Here is a 24,527-nt window from a genome sequence, read left to right on the forward strand (position 1 = left end):
CCCACCAGGACTTATGGTGGACAACCAAAGTTTGGTCTGTAAATTGAATAAATCTCTCTATGGTTTGAAATATGCAAGCAGACAGTGGCATGAAAAATTAACTGAGACATTATATTCAAGGGGATATGAACATTCTATGAATGACTACTTATTGTTTTCCAAGTGAAAAGGGGACTCAGTTGTATATGTAGCAGTCTATGTTGATGATGTTCTACTTACAAGGACAGACCAATCAGAAATGGACCAACTGAAGACCTTCCTACACAATAGATTTAGGATCAAGGACTTGGGTAAGTTGCACTATTTTTTAGGCCTGGAGGTTTTGTACAAGGCAGGTGGTGTTATTATCTCACAAAGGAAGTTTGTTCTTGACTTACTAAAGGAGTATGACTACCTGGAGTACAGTGCTCTCACTTCACCTTTTGATCTTAATGTAAAACTAAGAGCGAAAGAGGGGATGCCTTTTACAGACCCTACCTACTACAGAAAGCTAGTTGGAAAGCTGAACTTTCTCACAAAGAGAAGGCTGGATATTGCTTTTAGTGTGCAACATCTCAGCCAGATTATGCAGAATCCTAGGGAACCCCATTTGAAAGATGCTTTCCATTTGTTGAGATATCTCAAAGGTGATCCTACTTTGGGTGTGTTTATGCCCAATGATCTCCATCAAAGCCTATTTTAATTCTGACTGGGCTGCTTGCCTGGACTTAATAAAATCTGTTAGTGGTTATATTGTAATGTTGGGAAGTAGTCCTCTCAGCTGGAAATCCAAGAAACAAGAGACAGTTTCATTATCTTCAGCAGAAGCTGAATGCAGATCTTTGAGAAAAGTGATTAGGGAGTTAGTTTGGTTGAAAAGATTACTTGATGAATTGACAGTCCCCTCTCCTGCTCCTACTAGAGTGTTTTGTGATAGTGAGTCAGCTTTACACATAGCAAGGAACCCAGTATTTCATGAACGAACCAAGCACATCGAAGTAGATTGCCACTTTGTTCGAAAGCAGCTGTAGGAAGGTCTGGTTTCCTTCCATTATATTTCCACCAATGACCAGCTTGTAGACATTCTTACCAAGGCACTCACAGGCATCAAATACTTTACTGTTTTGCGCAAGTTGACTGTGCTTTCCCTACCTCCAACTTGGGGGGGGGGGGGGGCGCGGGAGGTATTGAGATTGTATTTATTCATTTTGTGTTCATTTTTGTATATTAGTTCATGGTAGAGTTAGTTAGTTAGTTTGGATATATCTGGCAGTAGTTAGTTGTCAAGGTGTACAGCTGTCAGCTCTTCAGTTAGTCTCTCTGCGTGTGTATATATGATACTATACAGATTCAATACAATTGAGCTTCATTCTTCATCAAAGTATTTCTCCTCCGCTTTCGTCTTCTTCCTCTCTCTCACAGGCACTCTCCAAAAGCTTCCAGAGTCAGTCATTGGAGCTGAGGTTGAGATCCACTTAGCTGATCTCATTTACAATCTTGTCAAAATAATTTCACTCTAAAATTGCCCTAAACCAGATTTTGGAAACTTGAAAAAAAAAAACAAAATTTTATCAAAAACTAATCATATTCTATCAACAAATGATATTTTCAAAAAGAATTTAAAAAAAAAGTTGCAAAAATCTATGGCTAACGAGAGTTAAAAGTCTTAAAGAAATATGTGTTCCCATTTAAATTTTATTTCAGCTCCACTTTGCCAACTAGACTCATCTCAATCTATGTCTATATAACTATATTCCATTAATATTCCTCCCCTAAAATTTTCTTTTTTATCATACGAGACAAATTATTCGAACCAAATATTTTTCAACTTTTTAACATGGTTATCGTTGTTATATAAAAAAATTAATGTGTCACATTTATCCTAATCTAAACTGTTAGATAAGATACTTCACATAATCTAATATGTTATTGTTTAACCAAAAAATTATTAAACCCTTTTGTTAAACTAATTAATAGAGAGATAGAAGGTAAATCTTAGCCAAACATAATTAAGTCTAGATCAAAACATATTGAGTACAAAAATCGGAGAAGAACAAGCTGATTTAATATTTCTTAAGATGATTATCATACATCAAATGGAAATGATAAGCTTACATCTATGATGGGTTTGCATCATAATCGTAAGAGCACAGAGGGAAAAGAGAGAAAGCTGTTGATAACTAAGAGATCCGCCCTTGTTGGTTCCGTAACGATGACTATCAAATGTTGTAGCCAGATCTGGATTTAGAGCCCCTAGTAATGGTCTCCTGCCTTTCTATATATACTAACAATTTTCCCTTTTATCCAATGGTCTTTGACCGGTGCGCTTTCTCATGACTGGGTCCTTCATTACTTGCCCAAACATTACACTTGTTCTGCGATGTAAGCTTTCTAACGGCTTGATCTCGACAAGGACCGTGGTACTCATTGCCATTACGACTCGTGGGCACGACCGTGGCTGGGTCGACCTCTTACCATCCCCTTTAATGATAACCGTCTGGTGGTCAAATTTTGACTCATACAGTTAGTCCCTCCACCCGTTGGGGTCGTCTTTTGGCGAGCTCAATAGGCGGACCCTGTGGATCCAAGAATTAGGAGAAAGATGGTCATTATGCGAGGACGGGTTCCTCATGGTGAGGTGGCGAAGTGATGTTTTATGGGCTTTACCAGACCGTTACTTCAGTTCGGAGATGGATCATCACATTGATTCAGGGTGCCATGACTGCCCGTTATGCGTCATTATATCGCACGTTTCCCAGGCACCATATCGTTTCCTATGCCCTTTTAGCTTTTTGGAGGCTCTTGGGTTTCCCACTCAGGGCATTTATGTTTCTATAAATAAAGGGAAACCACCATTCGATTGTTACACTTTTCGATTTACCTGAGAAATTTTGCAAACTTCCACCTTCTTCAGTATTTCACATTTCTGCTTTTGTCAAAATTTGACGTGATCACCCTCTCTATTTCTTCATCACTCTTGTTTATTCCGATCGAGCCAGACAAATGGCTAGTACTTCTTCCCAGACTGACAGATTCGTCGAAGTTCCGGCGCCGGAGAATGATGCACCCCTTCTTGGAGAGGGAATGGAGGTGACGGAAGATGAGGGATTTCCGATAGTGGCTGAGATACTACCCCGTCCGGGGAAATTATGGACTGACTTTAACAGCCCTGCCGGAGACGAACTGGCACCTGTCCCTTCCACCATGGATGAAGCGACGATTACGGCGCTCAAGGCTAAGTGGGGAATTCCAAATCATATCGAAATGGTACCGACGGCGGGGACGGACATTGTACATTTGAATCGCCCGGGGTTCTGTGCATTTTACGCGTATCCTTTTGTTGTCGGATATACACTTCCTCTCCCCTCTCTAGTGGTAGACTTCTTCCGCTTCTATGAGGTGTGCCCGACTCAGCTCTTACCATACGCATACAAGCTCTTCCTCATGCTCACCAAGTATGCGGAGCTCGCCAGTAGAGGGATTACTTTGGGACACATGCTTCATATTTTTGCTCCTCAATTTCTTCGGGACACGATGATCCACATGCGCCATCGAGGAACTAAGAGTTTGGTGGTGAAAATGGACGATAAGGCTAATCGCCGTTTCTGGGAAAGCTATTTATATGTGTGGACAAAGCACCTTGTGGCAGACTCGACAGGGTTCCCTGAGACGTGGAACTTTGCTCATAAGTTTTCCTTTGTTTATTTTGTGATTCCTCTCAAGGCGGTCGTCGATCATTCTTCTCTAGGTGATATTGGTAAGAACTTGTTTTTGTTTTTGTAGCCGAGAGTTACCTCCCACGCCAGTTGATGATATCTGTGAGTGGGTGAACGCAATTCTTCCCCATTCAAGGGGTAATTGTGAGTGAGCGTCCTTCCACGAGAAATATGGGCGTAAGCTTCTCACTAGTGAGTCGGCCCACTTTCTTTGCCTTATGGTTCGATCTTGTCATTATATGACCGTTTTTCTTTGTTGGCAGGGAGCGCGAAGGACGAGGGCTCCTCCGCTTGCAGTCCGTCAACCGGCGCCCCCTGCCTGGCCTGCGCCGAGGGCCGCTATCCTGTCTGCATCGAGAGCCACTACCCAATATGCACCTGCGGCCGGGGCTGTGTGTGCGGGGGCTATTCCTCAACCTGAGACTCTGGTTTCTACTGTCCGCTCAACAGGCGAGTCTTCCCATGCTGGTAGTGGAGAGGCCCCGTCAAAGAGAAGACGTGTAGCGTTGGAAGTGATTCCTCAAGCCGAAACATCTTTGAGGGGCGACCTTCCCTTGGCGGTGCCCGAAATTGACGGTGGTGCTAACTCGGCCGCTGAGGCTACGCCCATTGCGAGCGATCAATAGACTGACGTGGCGGAGAGACGGAGTCCCGATGCTGCTGTTGCTGTCTTGGGCGGCCCTTCGTCATCCCGGCCGAACCGCACTTCTTCTTCGGCGAAAGAGAGGGGAAAAGGCATCGCGGTTGATGATTACGAGTCTGAATCCAACCTCGATCCTGATGATGTTAGGATGTTCGAGAAAGGCTTTACCCGAACTGTGGTAAGAGCAGGAGGTCTTTCCCGAATACTCAAAATTCTATCGTACCTTAATCTTCTGTAAAACACGGTGGATTTTGTGCCGCTGTTCGACCTTCTATGCTCTACCGCAGAAAGCGGAGCTCTTCAGGACGTCAGCGACGCCGAATTGTCACGTGGCGTGGCCGCGATGGGCCTAAGGGTAAGTTTCTCTACCTTGTTTGTTCCCCCCCCCCTTTTTTGTGTGGCCTTGGCCTTTATCGACTCTTTTCTTTGCTTTCACTCTTACATGCTGGAGATCGAGAGTGCTCGCAGGGTCGAGACTCGGGCCAAGATTTTTTTGATGATGCTTGAAAAGTATCGGCGATATCGCAACAAATGCCATGAGACGCATGAGCGGCTCAGGGCGGGTACTGGCACCCAATCCCTCGGAGAGGAGTTGGAGAAAATGGATCAGGAGTTGATGCAGTCCATTCGCAGATGTATTGAGCTCGAGGAGCTGCTCCGTGCCAAGGACGAAGATCTTGAGTTGGGAAGGGGGTCGCTGCAGAGTGCGAGCATCTTCAGGTGAAGGTGCTGTCGTTGCAAGCCGAACTCGATCAGAGTGCCGCCAGAGTTGAAGCTTTGAGTGCAGAATGGATGGGGAAGTTAGCCGAGCTGCAGAGAAAAGTGGCCGAGCTAGAAAATGCTGAGAGTGCTCGGGCGTCGGCTTTGGCGAGAGCGGCAGTGCTGGAGGACACTATCCGCGTCCTCGAATCTGAGCAGGAGTTTGAGAGGGCAATGGCCACACTGAGGGAGGCGAGGCTCGAAGAACGCATCCGCAAAATTGATCGGGAAGCCTCAAACTTGGGAGACCGAGTCGTGACCCTCGAGGCCGAAAAGGTGCAATTGCTGGCTCAAGTTGAGTCTGCTTCCGCCGTTGTTCCTTGTCATTTGCATGAGCTGTGGGTCCATGCTGAGGCCCAACGAAACATATACAAGGGTTTATGGGAGCGGGCAGTGTTTCCGAGGCTGCTTTTGAAGAAGCTCGAGCGAAGACACGCGAGGCTCGTGTCAATTGCGGCTTCGACCCTACGACACCAGAGGTTGGCGAGGACGCTGATGTTGAGGAGGGATTTCCTGAAGATAACGATGGGGAGAACGGCGGTGATGACACCGAGTGAAAAGTTGCTACAGCTTTAGTACTCTTTTATTTTGATGATTTTCGCCTTCTTTTTTTTTTGGCCTGTTTTGGTCTTTTGTAAGGTGCGGCTGTTGTGCACGTATATTTAAAATAAAACAGTTATTTCGCCTTTGTGTATCTTTTGATTCTCCTTTACCTCGTTACATATCTTTTAGTTTTGGGCGAGGTTGACTTCCGATTTGCTGACTTAGGTGGAATCATTCAACGTAGGCGAAGTCAAATTCTTCATACGTATTCGAGCGGGATCAAACTTAGAATCTCCATCTCGGGCGAAGTCAGTTTGACTTGTGTTCGAACGAGGTCGAACTTGGGGTTGTCGTCTTGGGCGAAGTAAGTTTCTGACTCATAGTTGAACGAGCTCGAACTCTTTATTTTATTTGACGGTAGCTGGCAGCTGTAAAGGTGTTATTCTGAGTGAGGTTGGATCGTATCCTACTCGATTCAATGATAGCCAGTGGTCGTAAAGGTATCAATTCGGGTAAGATCGAATTGTCACCTATTGTATGTTCGAGCGAGGTTGAACCCTTCTTTTGGCGATGGCCGTTAGCTGTAGGGGTGTTGTTTCGAGCGAGGTCGAAATGGTAACCCATTGTAAGTTCGAGCTAGGTCGAACCCTTCTTTTGGCGATGGCCATTGGCCATAGGGGTGTTATTTCTAGCGAGGTCGAAATGGTAAGCCATTGTAAGTTCGAGCTAGGTCGAACCCTTCTTTTGGCGATGGTTGTTGGCCGTGGGGGTGTTATTTCGAGCGAGGTCAAAATGGTAACCCATTGTAAGTTCGAGCTAGGTCGAACCCTTCTTTTGGCGATAGTCATTGGCCATAGGGGTGTTATTTCGAGCGAGGTCGAAATGATAACCCATTGTAAGTTCGAGCTAGGTCGAACCCTTCTTTTGGCAATGGCCGTTGGCCGTAGGGGTGTTATTTCGAGCGAAGTCAAAATGGTAACCCATTGTAAGTTCGAGCTAGGTCGAACCCTTCTTTTGGCGATGGTCGTTGGCCGTAGGGGTGTTATTTCGAGCGAGGTCAAAATGGTAACCCATTGTAAGTTCGAGCTAGGTCTAACCCTTCTTTTGGCAATGGCCGTTGGCCGTAGGGGTGTTATTTCAAGCGAGGTCGAATGGTAACCCATTGTATTTCCGTTGGGGGACACTACTCGTTGTTGCGTTTTATATGCGTGCGTCGAGGCAGGCCCTAGTTTGCTTAATTTCATTTTCACTTGGAGGGTACTGTGCGTTTCCTGGGTGAGTCCCTGTTCACTCAGTTCGCTTTCGTTGGAGAATACTGTGCGTTTCCTGGGTGAGTCCTCGCTCAATTTCGCTTTCATTGGAGAATACTGTGCGTTTCCTGGGTGAGTCCCAGTTCGCTCAATTTCGCTTTCATTAGAATACTGTGCGTTTCCTGGGTGAGTCCCAGTCCGCTCAATTTTGCTTTTACCGTAGATTTTGTTTTTTTTGATAGTTGTTCTGTACCGAGCCATTTCTATTATTTGTGATATGCTGCGGCTTAGAGGGTTTTGCTAGGTCATTACTTGCGGGGCGGTGTGCTACAGAATCATTTCCGAGGGTGTTTTGGAGGCGTTGGTCCTTCGCACGCGTACCCATGCGAGTGCTCGCATTCCTGTTTTGAATCAACAAACGAGTGAAGGTAAACCAAAATGAAATCGTTTGTTACCTCGACCTAACAAGCTGGTGAAAGAAGGTGTGGCGTTGTAGGGTTACTCGCTCCGCCTAGTGCTCGAATGGTGCTTTTAGATTTGGCGGCCGTGCTCGACTTCGTCGTTAACAACATCAAGGCTTCTCATGGGTTGGGCCCACCTCACTCGCGGAAGTGTTGAAACCGAGTCCCGGTCCGATCTCGTCCGATTTGCACAAACAAGGGAAACATGTCACACTTCGTTCATAGATCATCCAGTGTGTGGGGGAATTTAAAAATAGGGCAGGATATGCCCGCTATTTCAAAGGATCATACAGTAGGCTATCATCCCTTCCTAAGAGGTGGAAGTACAGGCTGGTATATAAGGTGAATACGTCAAATGGGATTGCGGTTATGCCAAGAGCGTAGCGACCGTGGTTCTACTTTTAAACATGCATATGACGTGCCAATCCCATCGCTACAGGTGAAGCGTGGGTTTTACATAGACATCGGCCACAATTTCTATTTTATGTAGAGATTTGACCTAGATTGGTGCGGTTATCTCAAAAGCTTATCTACCATTCTTTCGAGTTGGTATTTATACCGAGATGGTGAGCTTATGGCAGCCTGGAAGTGATACTTGGCTGGTTCTAGATCTAAAGGAAACTAAAAAATTTGGCTAAGAAATCCCCACAGACGGCGCCAAATTGTTTAACCAAAAAATTGTTAAACCTTTTAGTTAAACTAATAAAAAGAGAGATAGAAGGTAAATCTTAGCCAAACATAATTAAGTCTAGATCAAAACATATTGAGTACAAAAATCGGAGAAGAACAAGCTAATTTAATATTTCTTAAGATGATTATCATACATCAAATGGAAATGATAAGCTTACATCTATGATGGGTTTGCATCATAATCGTAAGAGCACAGAGGTAAAAGAGAGAAAACTGTTGATAACTAAGAGATCCCCCCTTGTTGGTTCCGTAACGATGACTATCAAATGTTGTATCCAGATCTGGATTCAGAGCCCCTAGTAATGGTCTCCTGCCTCTCTATATATACCAATTTTCCCTTTTATCCAATGGTCTTTGACCGGTGCGCTTTCTCATGACTGGGTCCTTCATTACTTGACAAACATTATAATTGTTCTGCGATGTAAGTTTTCTAACGGCTTGATCTCGACAGGGACCGTGGTACTCGTCGTCATTATGCCTCGTGGGCACGACTGTGGCTGGGTCAACCTCTTACCGTCCCCTTTAATGATAATCATCTGGCGGTCAAATTTTGACCCATACAGTTATCAAAGTAGACAGAGATCCTTGGTGACTCGTCTCACAATGCTTAACGTGTTTTCAGCCACTATCACGTTAGGCAAAATTCGGTCTGAAAAGCAAAAATATCGGTTAAGCCTTAAGTTTGACAGGTAAAATGTTTTAGCCTATCTATGATAACTATTCCAGCAAGTCGTTTTCTTGCTTTTCTACTAGCTCATGATTTGAGGCCATCCCAAAGAGCAGGGAAACAATTGGTCCTACTCCTATCAAATATGCAGCTGTTTATGATTAGTGGTGCAGCTAGATTTTTAGTTAAGGTAATTCAAAATATTAGAAAAGTGAACACATCAACAAATTAAGGAATTCAACATATAGTATGCATATAGATAATAAAAAAAAAATTACCTATCTACATAGTATAATTTTTTTCTCAACACCTCTTGGACAAAGGTAATTCCGCCCCGATTATGATACCGAGAATTAACCTAAGTAACCTAGCTCTCAGACTACCGCTTAAACTAAAAATAGTAGGTAAATATATAATATATATTTATAATTCATTTATAATATCTGTATAATCACATATAATTATTGTACAATTTATGTAAATTGGCTAAGAAAAGTAAGCAGTAAATTCAACTTGCTATGTGTGTAAAAGTCTGTTGATATCACATTTTTGCTAGAAATGACGCTAGATGGACTTGTTCTAAATCACTATTTATATTTTGACTCCATTACGAAAAAAATTGAGAAAAATAGCGCTGCATTAGAATTTTAAGATCTGCTAGCCAGAATTTAAAGCATCAAAAATTCTGGCGATCACAAAAAATTTCAGCGCTAAAATTTTTGAAGCACCATAAATTCTAATGATTTAGAATTTTCAGTTAGAATGCTGAAAAATTCTGGTGATCTGTCAGGATTTATGGCAATATTCTAGAGAAAATCTCACTTTATACCCATTAATTCCAAACTATTTACTCTTTAATGCCTATGCCCAAGCTATTTACTACTCCTACCCATGGCCCTCAAACTATATACCCGCCTATTTACCCTTTAATCGCGGAGGCGCATGTCAGCTTCATAAGCGAGAGAGTTGACGGCGTCTTTCCTTTGGTGAGGCTGCAATTCATTGAGCAGCTTTGTCACATTGCTGGCTCCAAATATTTTGTGAACATTTGCAAATTTTTGGGGTTGAACTGGCGGGAAGTAAGGAGCAAACACGCATTCTGGCTGACATTTTCGACGTAGGAATTTACATGCTGCACATGGTGAGTAGGATGATAATGAAGATGAAGCCATTAACAAGTATTATAGCTAGTTTGCACAAACACTTCTCTTCTTGAAGATTTATTGTTTGATTCGATGTGGTGCTATTAAATATTGCTTATAGTATCTTCGAGTAAGCTTCCATATCTAAATTTTTATGTGTATTTGAATATCCACCATTGTTGGGCTTGGAAGCTCAATTTTATTTTTGAAGATTTCTTGTTTGATTCAAAGTGGGTGCTATTAAATATTGCTTATAGTACCTTCTGGAAGTTCATACTGAAATTTGATACCGTTTGGAGTTGATTTGATGTGATTGAGATCGAAATTTTCAGTTGAAAATCGAAGAACACAGCTACAATATACCGCTATGGTATACAATATGTTGTAGGAGTATATAGCTATACTGCAACACTATACTATTATAGTTTACAAAACAGTATACCGCTACAGTATACTAATATACTATAAGAGTATATAGTTATACTACAACAATATACTATCATAGTATACAATATATTGTTATGGTATACTGTAATAATATGCAAGATACCGTAACAATATGCTGTAATAGCATACAATATACTATAATAGTATACTTATTACCTGTAAATTCACTTGTCTTTTCCCTTTTAATTTGTTTTAAGCTTTTACCCAGCGTGAGGGGTAAATTGAAAATGCGAAAAAAATAAATATAGTATGCTATATGATGTAATGGTATACTCTTACAATTAGATCCGTTTAGAATTTTTTTTTTGACAACTGATATTATTTCAGTTTAATAATTAAATTAGAATTTTTTTGACTCTTTGCGTACAATTGTATACCACGTTGGTATAGCTATATACTATACTGGTATCATATGTTAGTTAATATTTTTTTGGTTGTATTAACTACATTTAATTGATGCACAATTTAATTTTTCTTTAGTAATAGTATAAAAAAAGAATAATAAAAAATACTGAAAACAGTAAATGAAATTAGATTATGAAGAGAAAAAGAATATAAAAAAATAGAAGTTAAATGAAATTAGGAAAAAAGGAAAAAATAAGAAGAAAACGAGAAAAAAAAAGGAGAAAAGAAAAAAGAAGCATAGAAATAAAAAAGAATTGGAGAATAAACAAAAATTCCCCACAAAACCTACTATGGGTAGGAAATGTAATTAGTTTATAGGTAGGAAAACAAATAGGTAGACAAGGGTAAATAGTTTTATTTTTGTGGGTAACTGTGTCAAAACCCCTATATTCTAATGATCATCATAATTGCTGAAATTCTGCCTAATGTGTTTTAAAATTCTTGAACTGGGGGAAAATCCTGCCTGGTGTGTTTTCAAAATTCTGTCATGGGGCTTTTTTCTCAAAGCTTCTAATACAGGATCAAAAAAATAAGTACTGGCACAAGAATATTACTCCTTCTATTTCAAAAAGATTTTAATTTGACTAAGAAGATAAGATTTTTGAGATATGTGGTCTTAAATAAGTCATAACTTTTGTATGATTGTAAAACTTTTAGAACTTGGTGATCTGAAACCTAACACATCACTTGTGTTGCTATAAATACTTTTTATTAAGGAAATATTGAAAGGTACTAATTTTTTTTGAAACGGACTAATAAGCAAATCGTGTCAATATTTTTGAAACAGAGGGAGTTATATTGTTGTCATTCTCCCATATATTGTCACACGGATGGAACATTTATACGTAGCATAACAACAAATAGTCAGTGCAAGGTCAATTTTAAGGGACCCAAAGGAAGGTGCTATGCAATTTCCTCTTCGTCCATACTTCACGTATAGTCTCTTCTTTATCATGATCACTTACAATTTCTTAGAAAATTCCAATGATCACTTTCCTAGGACATCACATTACTCAACGTCATCTCTTTCCCTTTTTCCTCTTCCTATTAGCGAAACAACCAAGCATTTTACTCACCAATAGATCGTAAAAATGAAGACCCTAAGGAAAGTCAATTTCAATGCCTCAAGGAGTTGTTTGGTTCACGTATTAGTTATGTTAGGATTATAATGCAACAATTGTCATACAACAACTAATAGTATGGACAGAGGCGGATTTATAGGGTAGTTTATGGGGCATGTAAATCCATAGTCTCTCTGCCAAATTAGGTATTTTATGTATGTGTTTTTAGAATTGGTCAAATATTATCTGTTGGCAATCATATTTCACAAAGGCTTAATGGTATACTTAGTTGAATACTGAGTTATTTATTAAAAAAAAAAAGGATCAATTCCCAATTAATACTTTTCTTCTGTGGTGCACTCATATTTTAGAAATTCTAGATTCGCCTCTGAATATGAATTATTATGTAAATAACTATTGAGGTTGTTATCTGCGGATTATTTACTTCAAAGGTCTATTTTTCTTTTATTACCTTTTCTATGTATTTTTAATACATATTTTGTTATTCAATATTCTATCCAGCATAAGATATATAATACACAGAATTCTGTATTTTTTGCAGGTATTATTAGCAATGGGTTTTTATAAAGGCTAATATTGTATAAATTATGTGGCAATTATTTTTTTCTTGTATAACTAATTAAATATTGTACTAGTATAATTTATCCAAAAAATTTATACTGGAATTACATCTTTTAAAATAGTAAAGCAAACGGGCCCTCAAAGTTTTGAAATCTAATTGGAACTTTCATAGTACTTTACGCAAGTGTCTTTTCAACTTTAGTGGCGCAGTTGGCCTTTTAATACAGCCAGCATTTCCATGGATTTGCAAGTCCACATAGTAATTAAATTAATCTGTCAATATCCATATATCCATGGATTCTATCAAAATACCAAAATATTTTGGCTGCTCCTCACACAAAAACCTTAGTGTAAGATTACCTAGGCTTAGATCAAAGTCGTCAAGTTCAAGCCAGAGCTCTTCAACAACTCCAAAATCACCAAATATTTCACGACGAAACTCATCAAGAGAAGACGAGTTTAGAGAAGTGTTCCGTCGTTTCGACACTGACAACGATGGTAATGTTAGATAACTATCAAATATTTTGAAAAAATTTGAATTTATTAAATGTGAATTTGATTTTTTTTTTTTAGATTCATTCTTAATATTTTAATATCTTTCTTGGTTTTGACAAACACATTTTGACATCCGAATTTCATTACTCCCTCCGGTCCACTATGAATGTTTTTTGGCTGTTTTCACACAAATTAAGAAATTCACATTTTAACATTAATTAACAATGAAATTGACCATATTAACATTTACGATCTCTTCACATAAATACTCCTAACACATACTCCAACACTATTTACTCCAAAGGCAATGTAGGAAAAAAATATTAATTCATTCTTGAAATCTGAAAAAATAGATATTTTGGACCACAAAAAAAAAATCACTTATTCTGGATTGGAGGGGTTTAATACTTGACCAATAAATTGGGACGGGTTTCTTTAGGAATTGTAGCAATTTTCGGTTGAAAAAAAAATTAAAAAGACATTAATCAGAAGGTGAAATTGTAAATTCAAGAATAGAAGAGCAACGTTTCTTGAAGACTACCTTTTGTGGCTTAGTTGAATCCCCAATATAGACTGTCATTATATATTCTTCCGTTAGCTCGTGGAAGAGATTTCCAAATTATCTTCAAGAAGCTTGTTTTGCCTAGCTCTAAGCCTATTGTTATCAATGTTCTAAGGATTTTAAGATATTTCAGTTCTAATAATTTGATGATTTTATAATGTGGGTTCGAACAGGTAAAATATCAGCTTTCGAGCTACGAGCATATTTTGGATCCATAGGAGAACACATGTCACATGAAGATGCTCAAGAAATCATAGACGAACTCGACACGGATGGTGACAGTTTCATAGATTTTGAAGATTTTAAGAAAATGGTGGTACAAAAAGAAGGAACAGGTGATGATGAATCCTTAAAGGCAGCATTTGAGATGTATGAAGTTGAAAAAGGTTGTGGTCGAATTACTCCTAAAAGTTTACAGAGAGTTTTGAGTCGTTTAGGGGATCCAAAATCTTATGATGAATGTGTCACTATGATACAAGTCTATGACACTGATGGTAACGGAGAACTTGATTATCATGAATTTCGCCAAATGATGACGGCTTAATTAATAAATAAATCTAATTATAAATTTTAAGTAAAAAGTAAAACAAAAATTTAAATAAGGTCAATATTAATTGAGTGAACTGAGATGACAAACAAGAATAGAAGTGGAAGCGCCCTTCTTTCAAAGAGAGGAGGACGGGTTACTCATATTTCATTTGATGGTTGAAAGCTATACAATGAGAATTCTAAAGATTCCCCCACGGAAAAATCTCAGGCAGCCTGAGGTTAATTCTTGTCTGCATGTCTGTAATTGCTCTTTTGCATGTTTTTGGTCTTGTATTATTTTTTGTTTTCAATCTTTCAAAACATTATTTTCTGTACATGGATGAATTGGAAGTATGGCATATAAATATATATGCTTCTTGTTTGATGTATTAATGGAAGCTAAGAACATCTAAAATTTCTATTTATGAGACTATGAAATTAAAGCAAGGTTGTTTGGCTGGAAATTAGGTGATATATATCTGTTGCTTAAATTATATACTATGGGAAACCGTGAAACACTACGCAGTGGCGGATTCAAGATTTCGAAGTCGTGGGTGCTCGGGAATAAAAATTATAAAAAAAGAGGAAATATAAGTTTAGTTGTGGGTGCTCACTCAATAATTATTCAAGTTTTTGGTTAATTGTCTATGTAAATCTACTAGATCTAGTCAAAGACAATGGGTGCTTGAGCACCCATAATGATCTATGTAGATCCGCCACTGGCACTACGGGAGCTTGATCTTAAGTGGAAGCTGGTTGATCAATAAAAATTAAGCAAATTACATAAAAATATATTCTTTCCAACTTTATATTAAATGAGATATATAGTCACTGAATTCAACACATATAATATCAGATGAGGTATTTCAATACTTGGTTCTCCCTTCCAATAATCTCTAGACATTAATTGTTGTTGGTGTTTGTCTTGTGGAGTCTAAATGTCAAGTTTTCACGAATTAATTACGAGATGGAATATCATCATGTCATTTTATATAATTACTGCGGCACATTGAAGTAAGTGGAATTAAGCTGGTTGATCAATAATATCGGTGAAGAAACTATTCCCAGAGTTAATCTGAACAATTCTAATTTTGTTGGTCCAATATAGTGAGCAAACAAAGAGGATCGAGTGAACAATAAATTTGGCTGGCCTCTGAAAATTTAGGTTTTCTCATCTTGAATAGAAGAAAGTGTTTGCTAAGCATGATATAGTAAACGAATATATATGCAGGGACATTGGGATATATACATTTGCTATGTGCAAGGGGCCGGCTACACATAAATTTATGTAAAATTTGAGGAAGAAGTATACAATTTGGATGGATGATTTCAGCTGTAATGGTTGACTAATTTGGATTTTCATTAAACCAGATACAAGAACAAATCCAGATATAAGTTCTTAATTATGAGGAATGAAAAAGACTCAATTAAACCAATATTATAAACTCGTGATGATGCTACACTGTTCGTTATTTATTTCTGCTAATCGCTCATTTGAGAGGGAGAGAGGCGACTGAGAGAGGCTGAAGACAGAGCTGTTTAAGAGAGAGGCAAGAGTGAGAAGTCGGGTCACGTGAACCCATGGTCTCTTCGTAAAATTAGATATTTTATATACATATCTTTTAAAATTGATATAATATTAAGTGTTGACACTTATGCTACAAGAAAGTTGAACAGTGCACTTGGTTGAAGATTAAGGACCCGTTTGGCCATAAATTTTGCCAAAATAAACTTGAGTTTTATTTGGCAAACACATGTTTGGCCATAGATTTTGCCTATATTTTGGCAACATCTCCCAAATCCTTTTGGGCCAAATCCCTAATAATACACATGTTTTTCCAAAACAAATTTGGGAAATATGTTTTGGAAACATATGTCCAAACACATTTTCATCTTCAAATCAAACTTCACCCAAATCAGATTTTTCAAAACAAATTTGGTAATCTATGACCAAACGCTAGCTAAATTATTTACCAAGAGGTTGTAAGAAAACAAAGGTCACAAGCAGCTGCATCGTTTTTGATCAAAGAAGAAGATCGGAAGAAGAAAGAAAGATTTTCAGAACAAAAGAAGAAAGAAGAAGAGTCTCAGACAAACTCATCGGATACATCGAAATGTCTAAGACTTATGTGTGTGGAAAAGTATGATACACGTGGCTGCATCAGTGACATTGATCACAAGTTTGATGGATTAAATCACAGCCATTAGATTAATGTTAGCACACCTGATATTTTTGTGGATACAGCTGTACATAAATAGATCCTTCTAGAAAAGGAATAATAGGGTGTTATAGTTAGTTATAGTTAGGCCAATACAAATAGGACAACTGTACAGAAATTTTTTCCTTTTACATTTTATTTTTCATAGGATATTTTGTATATAAACACTATCTTGGACAGAGATGAATACACAAAAAATTTCACAATTTCTCTTCCTTTTCTATCATGGTATCAGAGAAAATCTAGCTCGATTTTGGGTAATCTGAAATCATCTTCATTAATCACCTAGATCTTTCATCATGCCTGACTCTACTGATGCCTGTTCAAACCTCCAGACTCTAATACTGAGCCATTTCACTCACCTACCATAAATATACCCCCATCTCCTTCTCTTTACTCATCATCTAGCAACACTATCAATTCCCACAATCCTACCTCACCCATCTATTCTGGAGTTGATGCAACACCTAGATCAGTTGCCTCTGAGCCACATAACACACCAGTACTTAGAAGATCCTCTAGGGAATCCAGATTGCCAAGCCATCTTAATGACTATGTGTGTAGTCATGTTTTTCTAACTGATTTAACTGACTCTTGTCTAGCTCTCCCTAAACCTCAAATATGTTCTTTTGGAGCTCTATCATCTCAAAATCAGCATATCATGACTTCAATTTCAGAAATCTCAAAACCTAGCAGCTATTCTCAAGCCTCTTTGGACCCAGGTTGGAAGAAAGCCATGGACTTAGAAATTGAGGCCTTAAAGGCCAATCACACATGGGATGAAGTTCTACTACCCTTTGGAAAGAAAGCCTTACCTTGCAAATGGGTGTACAAGGTAAAGCATAACTCTGATGGGACTATAGAAAGACTCAAGGCAAGTTTGGTGGTCAGAGGAGACATTCAACAAGAAGGAATAGATTATAGCGAGACTTTCTCACCAGTGGTCAAGATGACCACCATAAGGTGTCTACTAGCAATTGCAGCCAAAAAGGACTGGGAAATTTATCAATTGGATGTAAGTAATGCATTTCTCCATGGAACTCTCCAAGAGGAGGTTTACATGAAGTTTCCAGCTGGACTATGCCCACCAAGTCCCAACCATGTTTGTCTACTTAGAAAATTCCTATATGGTCTAAAGCAAGCGTCACGACGGTATGCTCGACTTGCTGGTGCTTTGAGTTTCAAAGGGTATACTGCTTCATTAAATGATTATTCCCTATTTTTCAAGAAAGACGGGAATCTTATCTCTATTATAGCCACCTATGTGGATGACATTCTCATAAGTGGAGATAATTGTGAGCACGTGATTTTTTCCCTATATGAATTATTCCCAAAAATTCAAACAAAATGATTTCTTTATTATTTTACAATTTTTGTGAATTTTTGTGTTATTTTCTGATAATTGATGCATTTTATTGGTGTTTGTTTTAATTCATATGAAAAAATATAAAAAAATACAGTTGGCATTTGCATTTAGGATTTAGTTTCATATTTTAGGATTAATTAGGGGTTAAGTGGTTTTTAGAACAAAATATAAAGAAAATAACAAAAATAGTCCATTTTTGCATTTTTAATTGTTAATTGTTTAGGATTCAATCAATTTTTAGGAATTAATTAGCTTAATTTTGGAAATAAATTAGGTCTTTATTTTAATTTTGATTTTTTACAAAATCAGAAAAATAAACAAATGAAACAAAAAAAGGGGGGGAATAAAAAAAAACAATTAAAAAAGAGAGTAGGTCTTAAGCAAATGCCCAAATTTGGGCCAAATTGGCTTAGCCAAACGAAATCCAACCCCAAATAAACCTCTGAACCCGCCAAGGCCCAACCCCAACCCGGTCAGCCCCTCACCCTACCAAAACGACGTCGTTTCATCAAAGTTAATCACGTCCGTTGATTCTCCTTCATCCAATGGACGAGATCTAACGATGTTGTCGCTATATAAGTGTCTGAATCCCTCACCCCCTCCTCATCGTTTCCATCATCAGAAACCCAACCCCAAAACCCTAGCGCCGCCCTAAAATCCCCTTCGCCTCCGATGGCGGCGCCGGCTCCATTCACCACCGCACAAACACCCTAGTGTCTCCTCACTCTCCACACCCTTATCCAAAGTCAAGTTCCTTCGAGCATGCCTTGAATTCGTCGAATTTGAGTTTGAAGCCATGAACCTAGCCGCCCGCCTTAGGTCTCTGTGGCGGCACCACTTTCAAATCATCCCAATTCATACCCTGCACTCCCCTGACCTCCCTCATCCCTGATCCCTAACCAAAACCCCTCAAATCCCGCCGGAACTCGCCGAATTTCAAATCTAGGGTTCATGGGTTCAAACCTGTGTTGGAAAGTTTCGAGTAGTCGAGTGATTTCTAGTTAATGTCACATGCCTATTTTGGACGAAATAACATGTAACATTTAACTGGAAATTAATTTCGCAAATCAATCAAGTGGAGTTCAAGATCAGTGAATTTCTATTCCTGGTTGATATATTGTTCATTTTGTTTGAGGATTCTGTGTTGCGATTTTAGTTTAGTCTTGTTTTGATTGATTTTGTTGAAATATTCTGTTGATCTTTGGTTTTCACCTCTAGCTTAGTTAAAACCTGATTTGTTTTTTATATTTTCAGTGTTTGGAATTGGTTTAATACATGACCTGTGTGTTTAAGTGTTTCAATTTGATCGCTGAAGTTTAATTTAGTTTGAAACAAGTTCAGTATAATTTAATTGATCATAGGTTTATTAGAATATTACTGTTTCCTGTAGGGCATTTACCTTGTTTGAATTGTTCCAAATTAATGTTTACTGTTTTTTTAAATAATGCATAATAATTAAATTTTAAATCAAGTTCAACATAGGATTTTTGATTCAATTTTAGGATTAGTGTTGGATATAGCTGAATAACCTAGCCTTGAATAATTGTAGTTGAATCTTTAACTAAGGTAAAGGGGTTTGGTTGGGTTAGTAATTTCAGGGCATCAAGGGTAATTTAGGTACCTAAAATGGGTCAATTGTTAAGGCTCTTAATTTCAGAACCAAAATTAAGGGTAAGATAGGCAATTCAAAGGTACGGAATCTAGTAAGAACTTCCTGAAAACTTCTAGATGTGGGTTTTAAGGTAAATTTCAGAAGATAAGTGAGTTAACTTGAGAAACAAGTCAATAAATGAGGACTAATCTGAAAAATAAATAGGGACTAAAAAGAAAACTAAAAATCTGAGGGCTTGCCCTCATTTTGCCTATAAAAAGGCATTGCCAATGCCTTAGAGAACAAGTTTGGAACCTCTGAAAATTCCCACTACTTTCCATCAGTTTTTTAGCTAAAATTTGATTTCAAAACTTCTCCTAGATCTAAAAAATCAAAACAACAGAAAATCTCCAAAATCCAAAAAAAAAAAAAAAATCAGTACACTGATCTTCCTTTGATCATTTTAAAAGTTTACTCTCAATTCAATTATTTAGCTCACTTAGCATCACAATTACTTAGATTCTCTGTTTCTGTTCTGTGCTTGAAGATTTAATGCAATTGAAGGGTTTGGGTTCATCCGAGTTGTTCCTGGGTGTTTTAGAGTGCTGAGATGTTCTATAATTCCTTAGCTTCAATTCGAGTTGAATTTGGGTCGTTTGAGTCGAAGTTTTGGTGTGTTTGCTGGTTATATGGGTGTAAAGACCCGGCCTGTCGTTTTTGGAATTCACGCCCGATCCCCCATTACCGCTTCCCCTAAGTTCATTTCTGCTATTTGTTATGCCGGGACGTTCGGTGTTAGGGTTCGGAGTGTTTTGGGATACTTAGTCCCTTAAATAGACGCTTAAGTGTGAAAGATGTCCGTAATCGGAACAGTGTGAAGACGACCTCGAATGGAAATCCATGGTTCCGTTAACTCCGGTTAGGTGATTTCGGGGTTGGGAGCGTGTTCGGAATGTATTTTGGAGGCTCGTAGCTCATTTAGGCTTGAAATGCCGAAGTTTGAATTTTTGAAGTTTACAGTCCGATAGTGAGTTTTTGATATGAGGGTCGGATTGGAATTCTGGAAGTTGCAGTAGCTCCGTCATGTCATTTGGGATGTGTGTGCAAAATTTCAGGTCATTCGGGCAAGGTTTGGTTTGGTTTTTGATCAAAAGTGTGTTTTGTTGGAATTTGAAGTTCTTAGGCTTGAATGTTAGATTAATTCGTGTTTCCGGCGTTGTTTTAGGTGGTTTATGGATTGGTACAAGTTTGAATGATGTTATGGGATATGTCCGTAGGCTTGGTTGAGGTCCCGGGGGCCTCGGGTGTGTTTCGGATGCTCATCCGAGCAATTTGAAGTTTGGAAATGTTGCAGAAAGTTGCAGGTCTGAATTCCTTCTTCGCATTCGCGAAGAAGGCACCGCGTTCGCGTAGTAGTAGCCTATCCTCTCATCGCGTTCGCGGCCACTCTCCCGCGTTCGCGTAGTGTAAGTCTGGAGAGGGGGGCCCGTTCCTCTTCGCGTTCGCATAAGATCACCCGCGTCCGCGTAGCTTCACTATTTCCTCCATCGCGTTCGCGTAAGCCTTGTCGCGTTCGCGTAGTTCTTGATCCCCTGGCCTTCGCGTTCGCGCTCCTCCCTCCGCGATCGCGAAGGGCATTTTTGGGCCCTGATATTTTCCTTCTTCGCGAACGCGTGCTTCCTATCGCGTTCGCGATGCTTTAGACTCCTGAACAGAACTTAACATTTCAAAAACGAGGTTTTGCCATTTTTATCAAAACTCAAGGTTTGGAGCTCGGATTTGGGAGCAATTTCAAGGGTTTTTCAAGGGCAATCACAGGGTAACGATTCTCTACTCTCCTATGACTAAAACCCATTAATCTAATCGCAAATTCACCCTTTAATTTCGTGTTTTGGAATGGGAAGTGGGTAAACTTCTTAGACCTAACTATGGGGTTTTGAGGGGTCATTTGACCTCCGATTTGGGAGATTTTTATATGGTTAGACTCGTGAGAGTACGAGGGTTCTGAAAACGTAAAAATTATTCGATTCCGAGACGATGGCTGGAGGGGCATTTTGGTCATTTTACCTATTTTCGCGCCCTAGCTCTAAATTTAATAGTGGAATCAGTTGTTTGCAATATTATTTATGATATGTAATTGAATTGAATAGATTTGGGCCATTTGGAGTCGGATACTCGTGGCAAAGGCGTGGTTTCTATTGATATTGAGCCGGTTCGAGGTAAGTGGCTTGTCTAACCTTGTATGGGGGACCTTTCCCCTTAGGATTTGTTATTTGTTGATTTGAGTGCCTTGTACGCGAGGTGACGGGCGTGTACTTGAGCCAATTGTTGGAAACCCCGATTTTCTTAATATATTGAGATTGAGTTCCTTCCATATTTGCTTTATTCTACTTGAAATTATAACTTGTGCTAGATTAGGAAAGCATGTTTAGTTGATTTAACTTGCCTAATTGCTTAAGTTGCCTTAACTGTACTACGTGAAGCATGCTAGGTCAGTACTATCTGTTGCTTGTCTTTTGTACTTCATTTCCGTGTACCTTCTGGTTGTGATTGCGCATTTACATTGGGACTACGGATGTGGGATTCCGGTAGCTTCCCCCCTTGTTTGTTTACTTTGGGACTACGGGTTCGATTCCCGGTAGATCCACCTGCACTTTTACTTTGGGACTGCGGGTTAGATTCCCGATAGATCCCCCTGCACATTGACAGTTGGACTACGGGACGGTATCCCGGGAGATCCTTCGGGTATTCACATATGATGGACTACGGGGCGGTATCCCGGGAGATCCACTGGACGGTTGAGAAAAGGACTACAGGACGGTATCCTGGGAGATCCTCATTGTTACCATGGGTGTTGAGCTGTACTTATTCTGTGGTTGTTTCCGTTCTTGTGTATTTTGCTATTGTCTTGTTTAATCTGTCCTATTTCACTGCTGTATTTATTATTTCTGTCAGATTATCATACTGTTAATTATTGTTATTACTGTATTTTATCTCAGTATGGCCCTGACCTTCCTCGTCACTACCCAACCGAGGTTAGGCTTGGCACTTACTGAGTACCGCTGTGGTGTACTCATGCCCTTCCTGCGCATGTGTTTTTTTTTTCATGTACAGATCATCCAGGTACTTCTACTCAGGCACCCTATCAGTGAGGCAGGAGGACTACGGAGACTTCGAGGTAGATCTGCTACGTTCGCAGACCGACGAGTCTCCCTCTTATTCTATCTTTAGTACTTAGTTTTTCCTTCTTTCGGTTGTTAGAAATTCTGGAGTTTGGAACCTTTACTATACACTTCTGTAGCCTGTGTTGCCCGTGAGTTTCCGGGTTTTGGGAATTGTTTTAGACTTGTGATATTGAATTGTACTTGCCAAGCGGCATTCAGTACAGTTTCTTTTAGATATTTGATTTGATTTTCTCTATTTTTCCGCAATTAATATATTTCCGCAAATGTTAGGCTTACCTGGTCATGGGGACCAGGTGCCGTCATGACATGTTCACGATTGGTGAACTAGGGTCGTGACATATGGTTTGCTGGATTTCGTTTGCATTTTGAACTTGGGTTTGAGGCTGATTTTGAGCTGTTGTGACATGTTGTCTACTTTTAATTCAACAAATTGCTGCTGATCCTCCTCTTCTCCTCTTTATTCATTGTAATCCAGGTATTTTCTCATGCTCAAATGATGCTGAAGATTGCCTTCACCTGTAGACCACAAGTTTGAAGTATAAATGATAAAGGAGTATATGCTTGCACCTAAATTTTACTGTTATTTGCTCAGTTTAGACTTTCGTGTGACAGATTTGTTTGAACCATAATTTCAACTGTATTAATGAGAATATGGACTGTCAATGGATTGTTAACAAATTATTAATGGATTTTCAGTACTAGTTCGATTATCTAGGGCTGTGTTGGACTTCAGTGTGTGTTTAAGCACAATTAATTAAGCTGACATTGGATGATTAAATCCTTGTTATCGCATGTTCATAGTTAGATATTCATTGATGTGCAAATATCTAATATTCATTGTGTTAGTTTTGATTGGAAATGCTCTGTACGTAAAATTGCCCATGAAACTGTATATTTCCCGTTTGTAATCAATAATTGGGCATCTGACGATTATGAGCAATTAACAGAGGGTCAAATATAGTGTTATATGGATCTGAGGATTAAATTGGAACAAATATAGACTGCTACGTTGGACCATTAGCTTAACTGATTGTGCCTCAAATCCATATTAACAAAAAATCAATTTCAAAGTCAATTATTTCTTGGATTAACCCAATATTTGGTTGATTTGGTCTTTGATTTAAATACATATATGAACAACCCGTTAAGATGTTGGCCAGTCCAAAAATGAAACTGGTATCCGCTATTGGGCTTGGCGCAGGCCCAGGCCACTTGACCCCCCCCCCCCCCCCTGCAATCAAATTTGGACCTCTTATTGGGCTGTTCTTCATGGACTTGGATGAATCAATCGTAAGCCCAAAGTGCCAAAGGCATCTCTACTGGACCAGTCATATGGATGGTCCAATGCCTTTTCCAAGGGCTGGCCTCAAAACCCATCGTGCTAATGGCTTATGCCCGGGTTGATTTCGTTAATGTTCATTTAGTAACGGTAGTTAATTAGGGTTTCTTCTTTTATTTTTAGAGACAAGATAAATAGAAAATTGTAGTTGCTTTAGCATTGACCTTTAAATAATAAATGAGGTGAGCCCCGCCAAATAAACAAACAAATTGCGGGGCCCTCTTTAAATGCTTATATTAAAATACCTAGACTTCAGGACGGGCCGTTTAGCGAATTTTACGGCCTTCCCCAAAGATAATAACACGCTAGCTACTTTAGGCGCGTATTTTAATAACATTACCATCCTAAACTCGGGTGCACATTTATGTCACCCAAATCCAAATCTCAACGAAGTCGAAATGTGTCAACAACCACGGGTGCATTTATGTGACGTGGTTCGAGACACATTTTCACGACGTTGCAAATTCTCGTTAAAATAATAATGAAAGCGGTTTACGGTTAAAAAGCACATAAGCTAAAACATGTTTTGAAATCAGATAAATAATCCAAATATGACAGTTGAGCGACCGTGCTAGAACTACGGAACCCGGGAATGCCTAACACCTTCTTCCGGGTTAACAGAATTCCTTACTCGGATTTCTGGTTCGCGGACTGTTAACAGAGTCATAATTTCCTCGGTTCGGGATTCAACCGGTGACGTGGGACACCATTAATCTCCCAAGTGGCGACTCTGAATTTTAATAATAAATCCCCTTCCGATTGTCCTTTTAGTGGAAAAACTCCTTTATGCCCTTGCGGGTGTAGGAAAAAGGAGGTGCGACAATAATCTACAGAAATTGCAGCTATCCAAACTTTTCTCCATACAGAATTCAAAGTCAAAAATTTGGGGATTATTTT

At 39.1% G+C, this 24,527-nt stretch overlaps 2 protein-coding genes across 2 annotated transcripts; both read left to right on the forward strand.

Moving 5' to 3' along the window:
• The first annotated feature begins 238 nt into the window (after window positions 1-238).
• On the forward strand, window positions 239-1,010 carry LOC109216394 (uncharacterized mitochondrial protein AtMg00810-like). The gene is made up of 2 exons (XM_019380540.1): window positions 239-626; window positions 673-1,010. Exons 1-2 carry the CDS (start codon window positions 239-241, stop codon window positions 1,008-1,010), a joined length of 726 nt encoding a protein of 241 aa, XP_019236085.1.
• Window positions 1,011-12,577: 11,567 nt separating this feature from the next.
• Window positions 12,578-14,355, forward strand: LOC109216395 (probable calcium-binding protein CML41). Its single transcript, XM_019380541.1, has 2 exons — window positions 12,578-12,843; window positions 13,576-14,355. The coding sequence occupies exons 1-2, from the start codon at window positions 12,639-12,641 to the stop codon at window positions 13,944-13,946; spliced, it is 576 nt and encodes a 191-aa protein (XP_019236086.1). The 5' UTR covers window positions 12,578-12,638; the 3' UTR covers window positions 13,947-14,355.
• The last annotated feature ends 10,172 nt before the right edge of the window (window positions 14,356-24,527 follow it).

The sequence above is a fragment of the Nicotiana attenuata genome, unplaced genomic scaffold (assembly GCF_001879085.1).
Source record: "Nicotiana attenuata strain UT unplaced genomic scaffold, NIATTr2, whole genome shotgun sequence".
Taxonomy (NCBI): Eukaryota; Viridiplantae; Streptophyta; class Magnoliopsida; order Solanales; family Solanaceae; genus Nicotiana; species Nicotiana attenuata.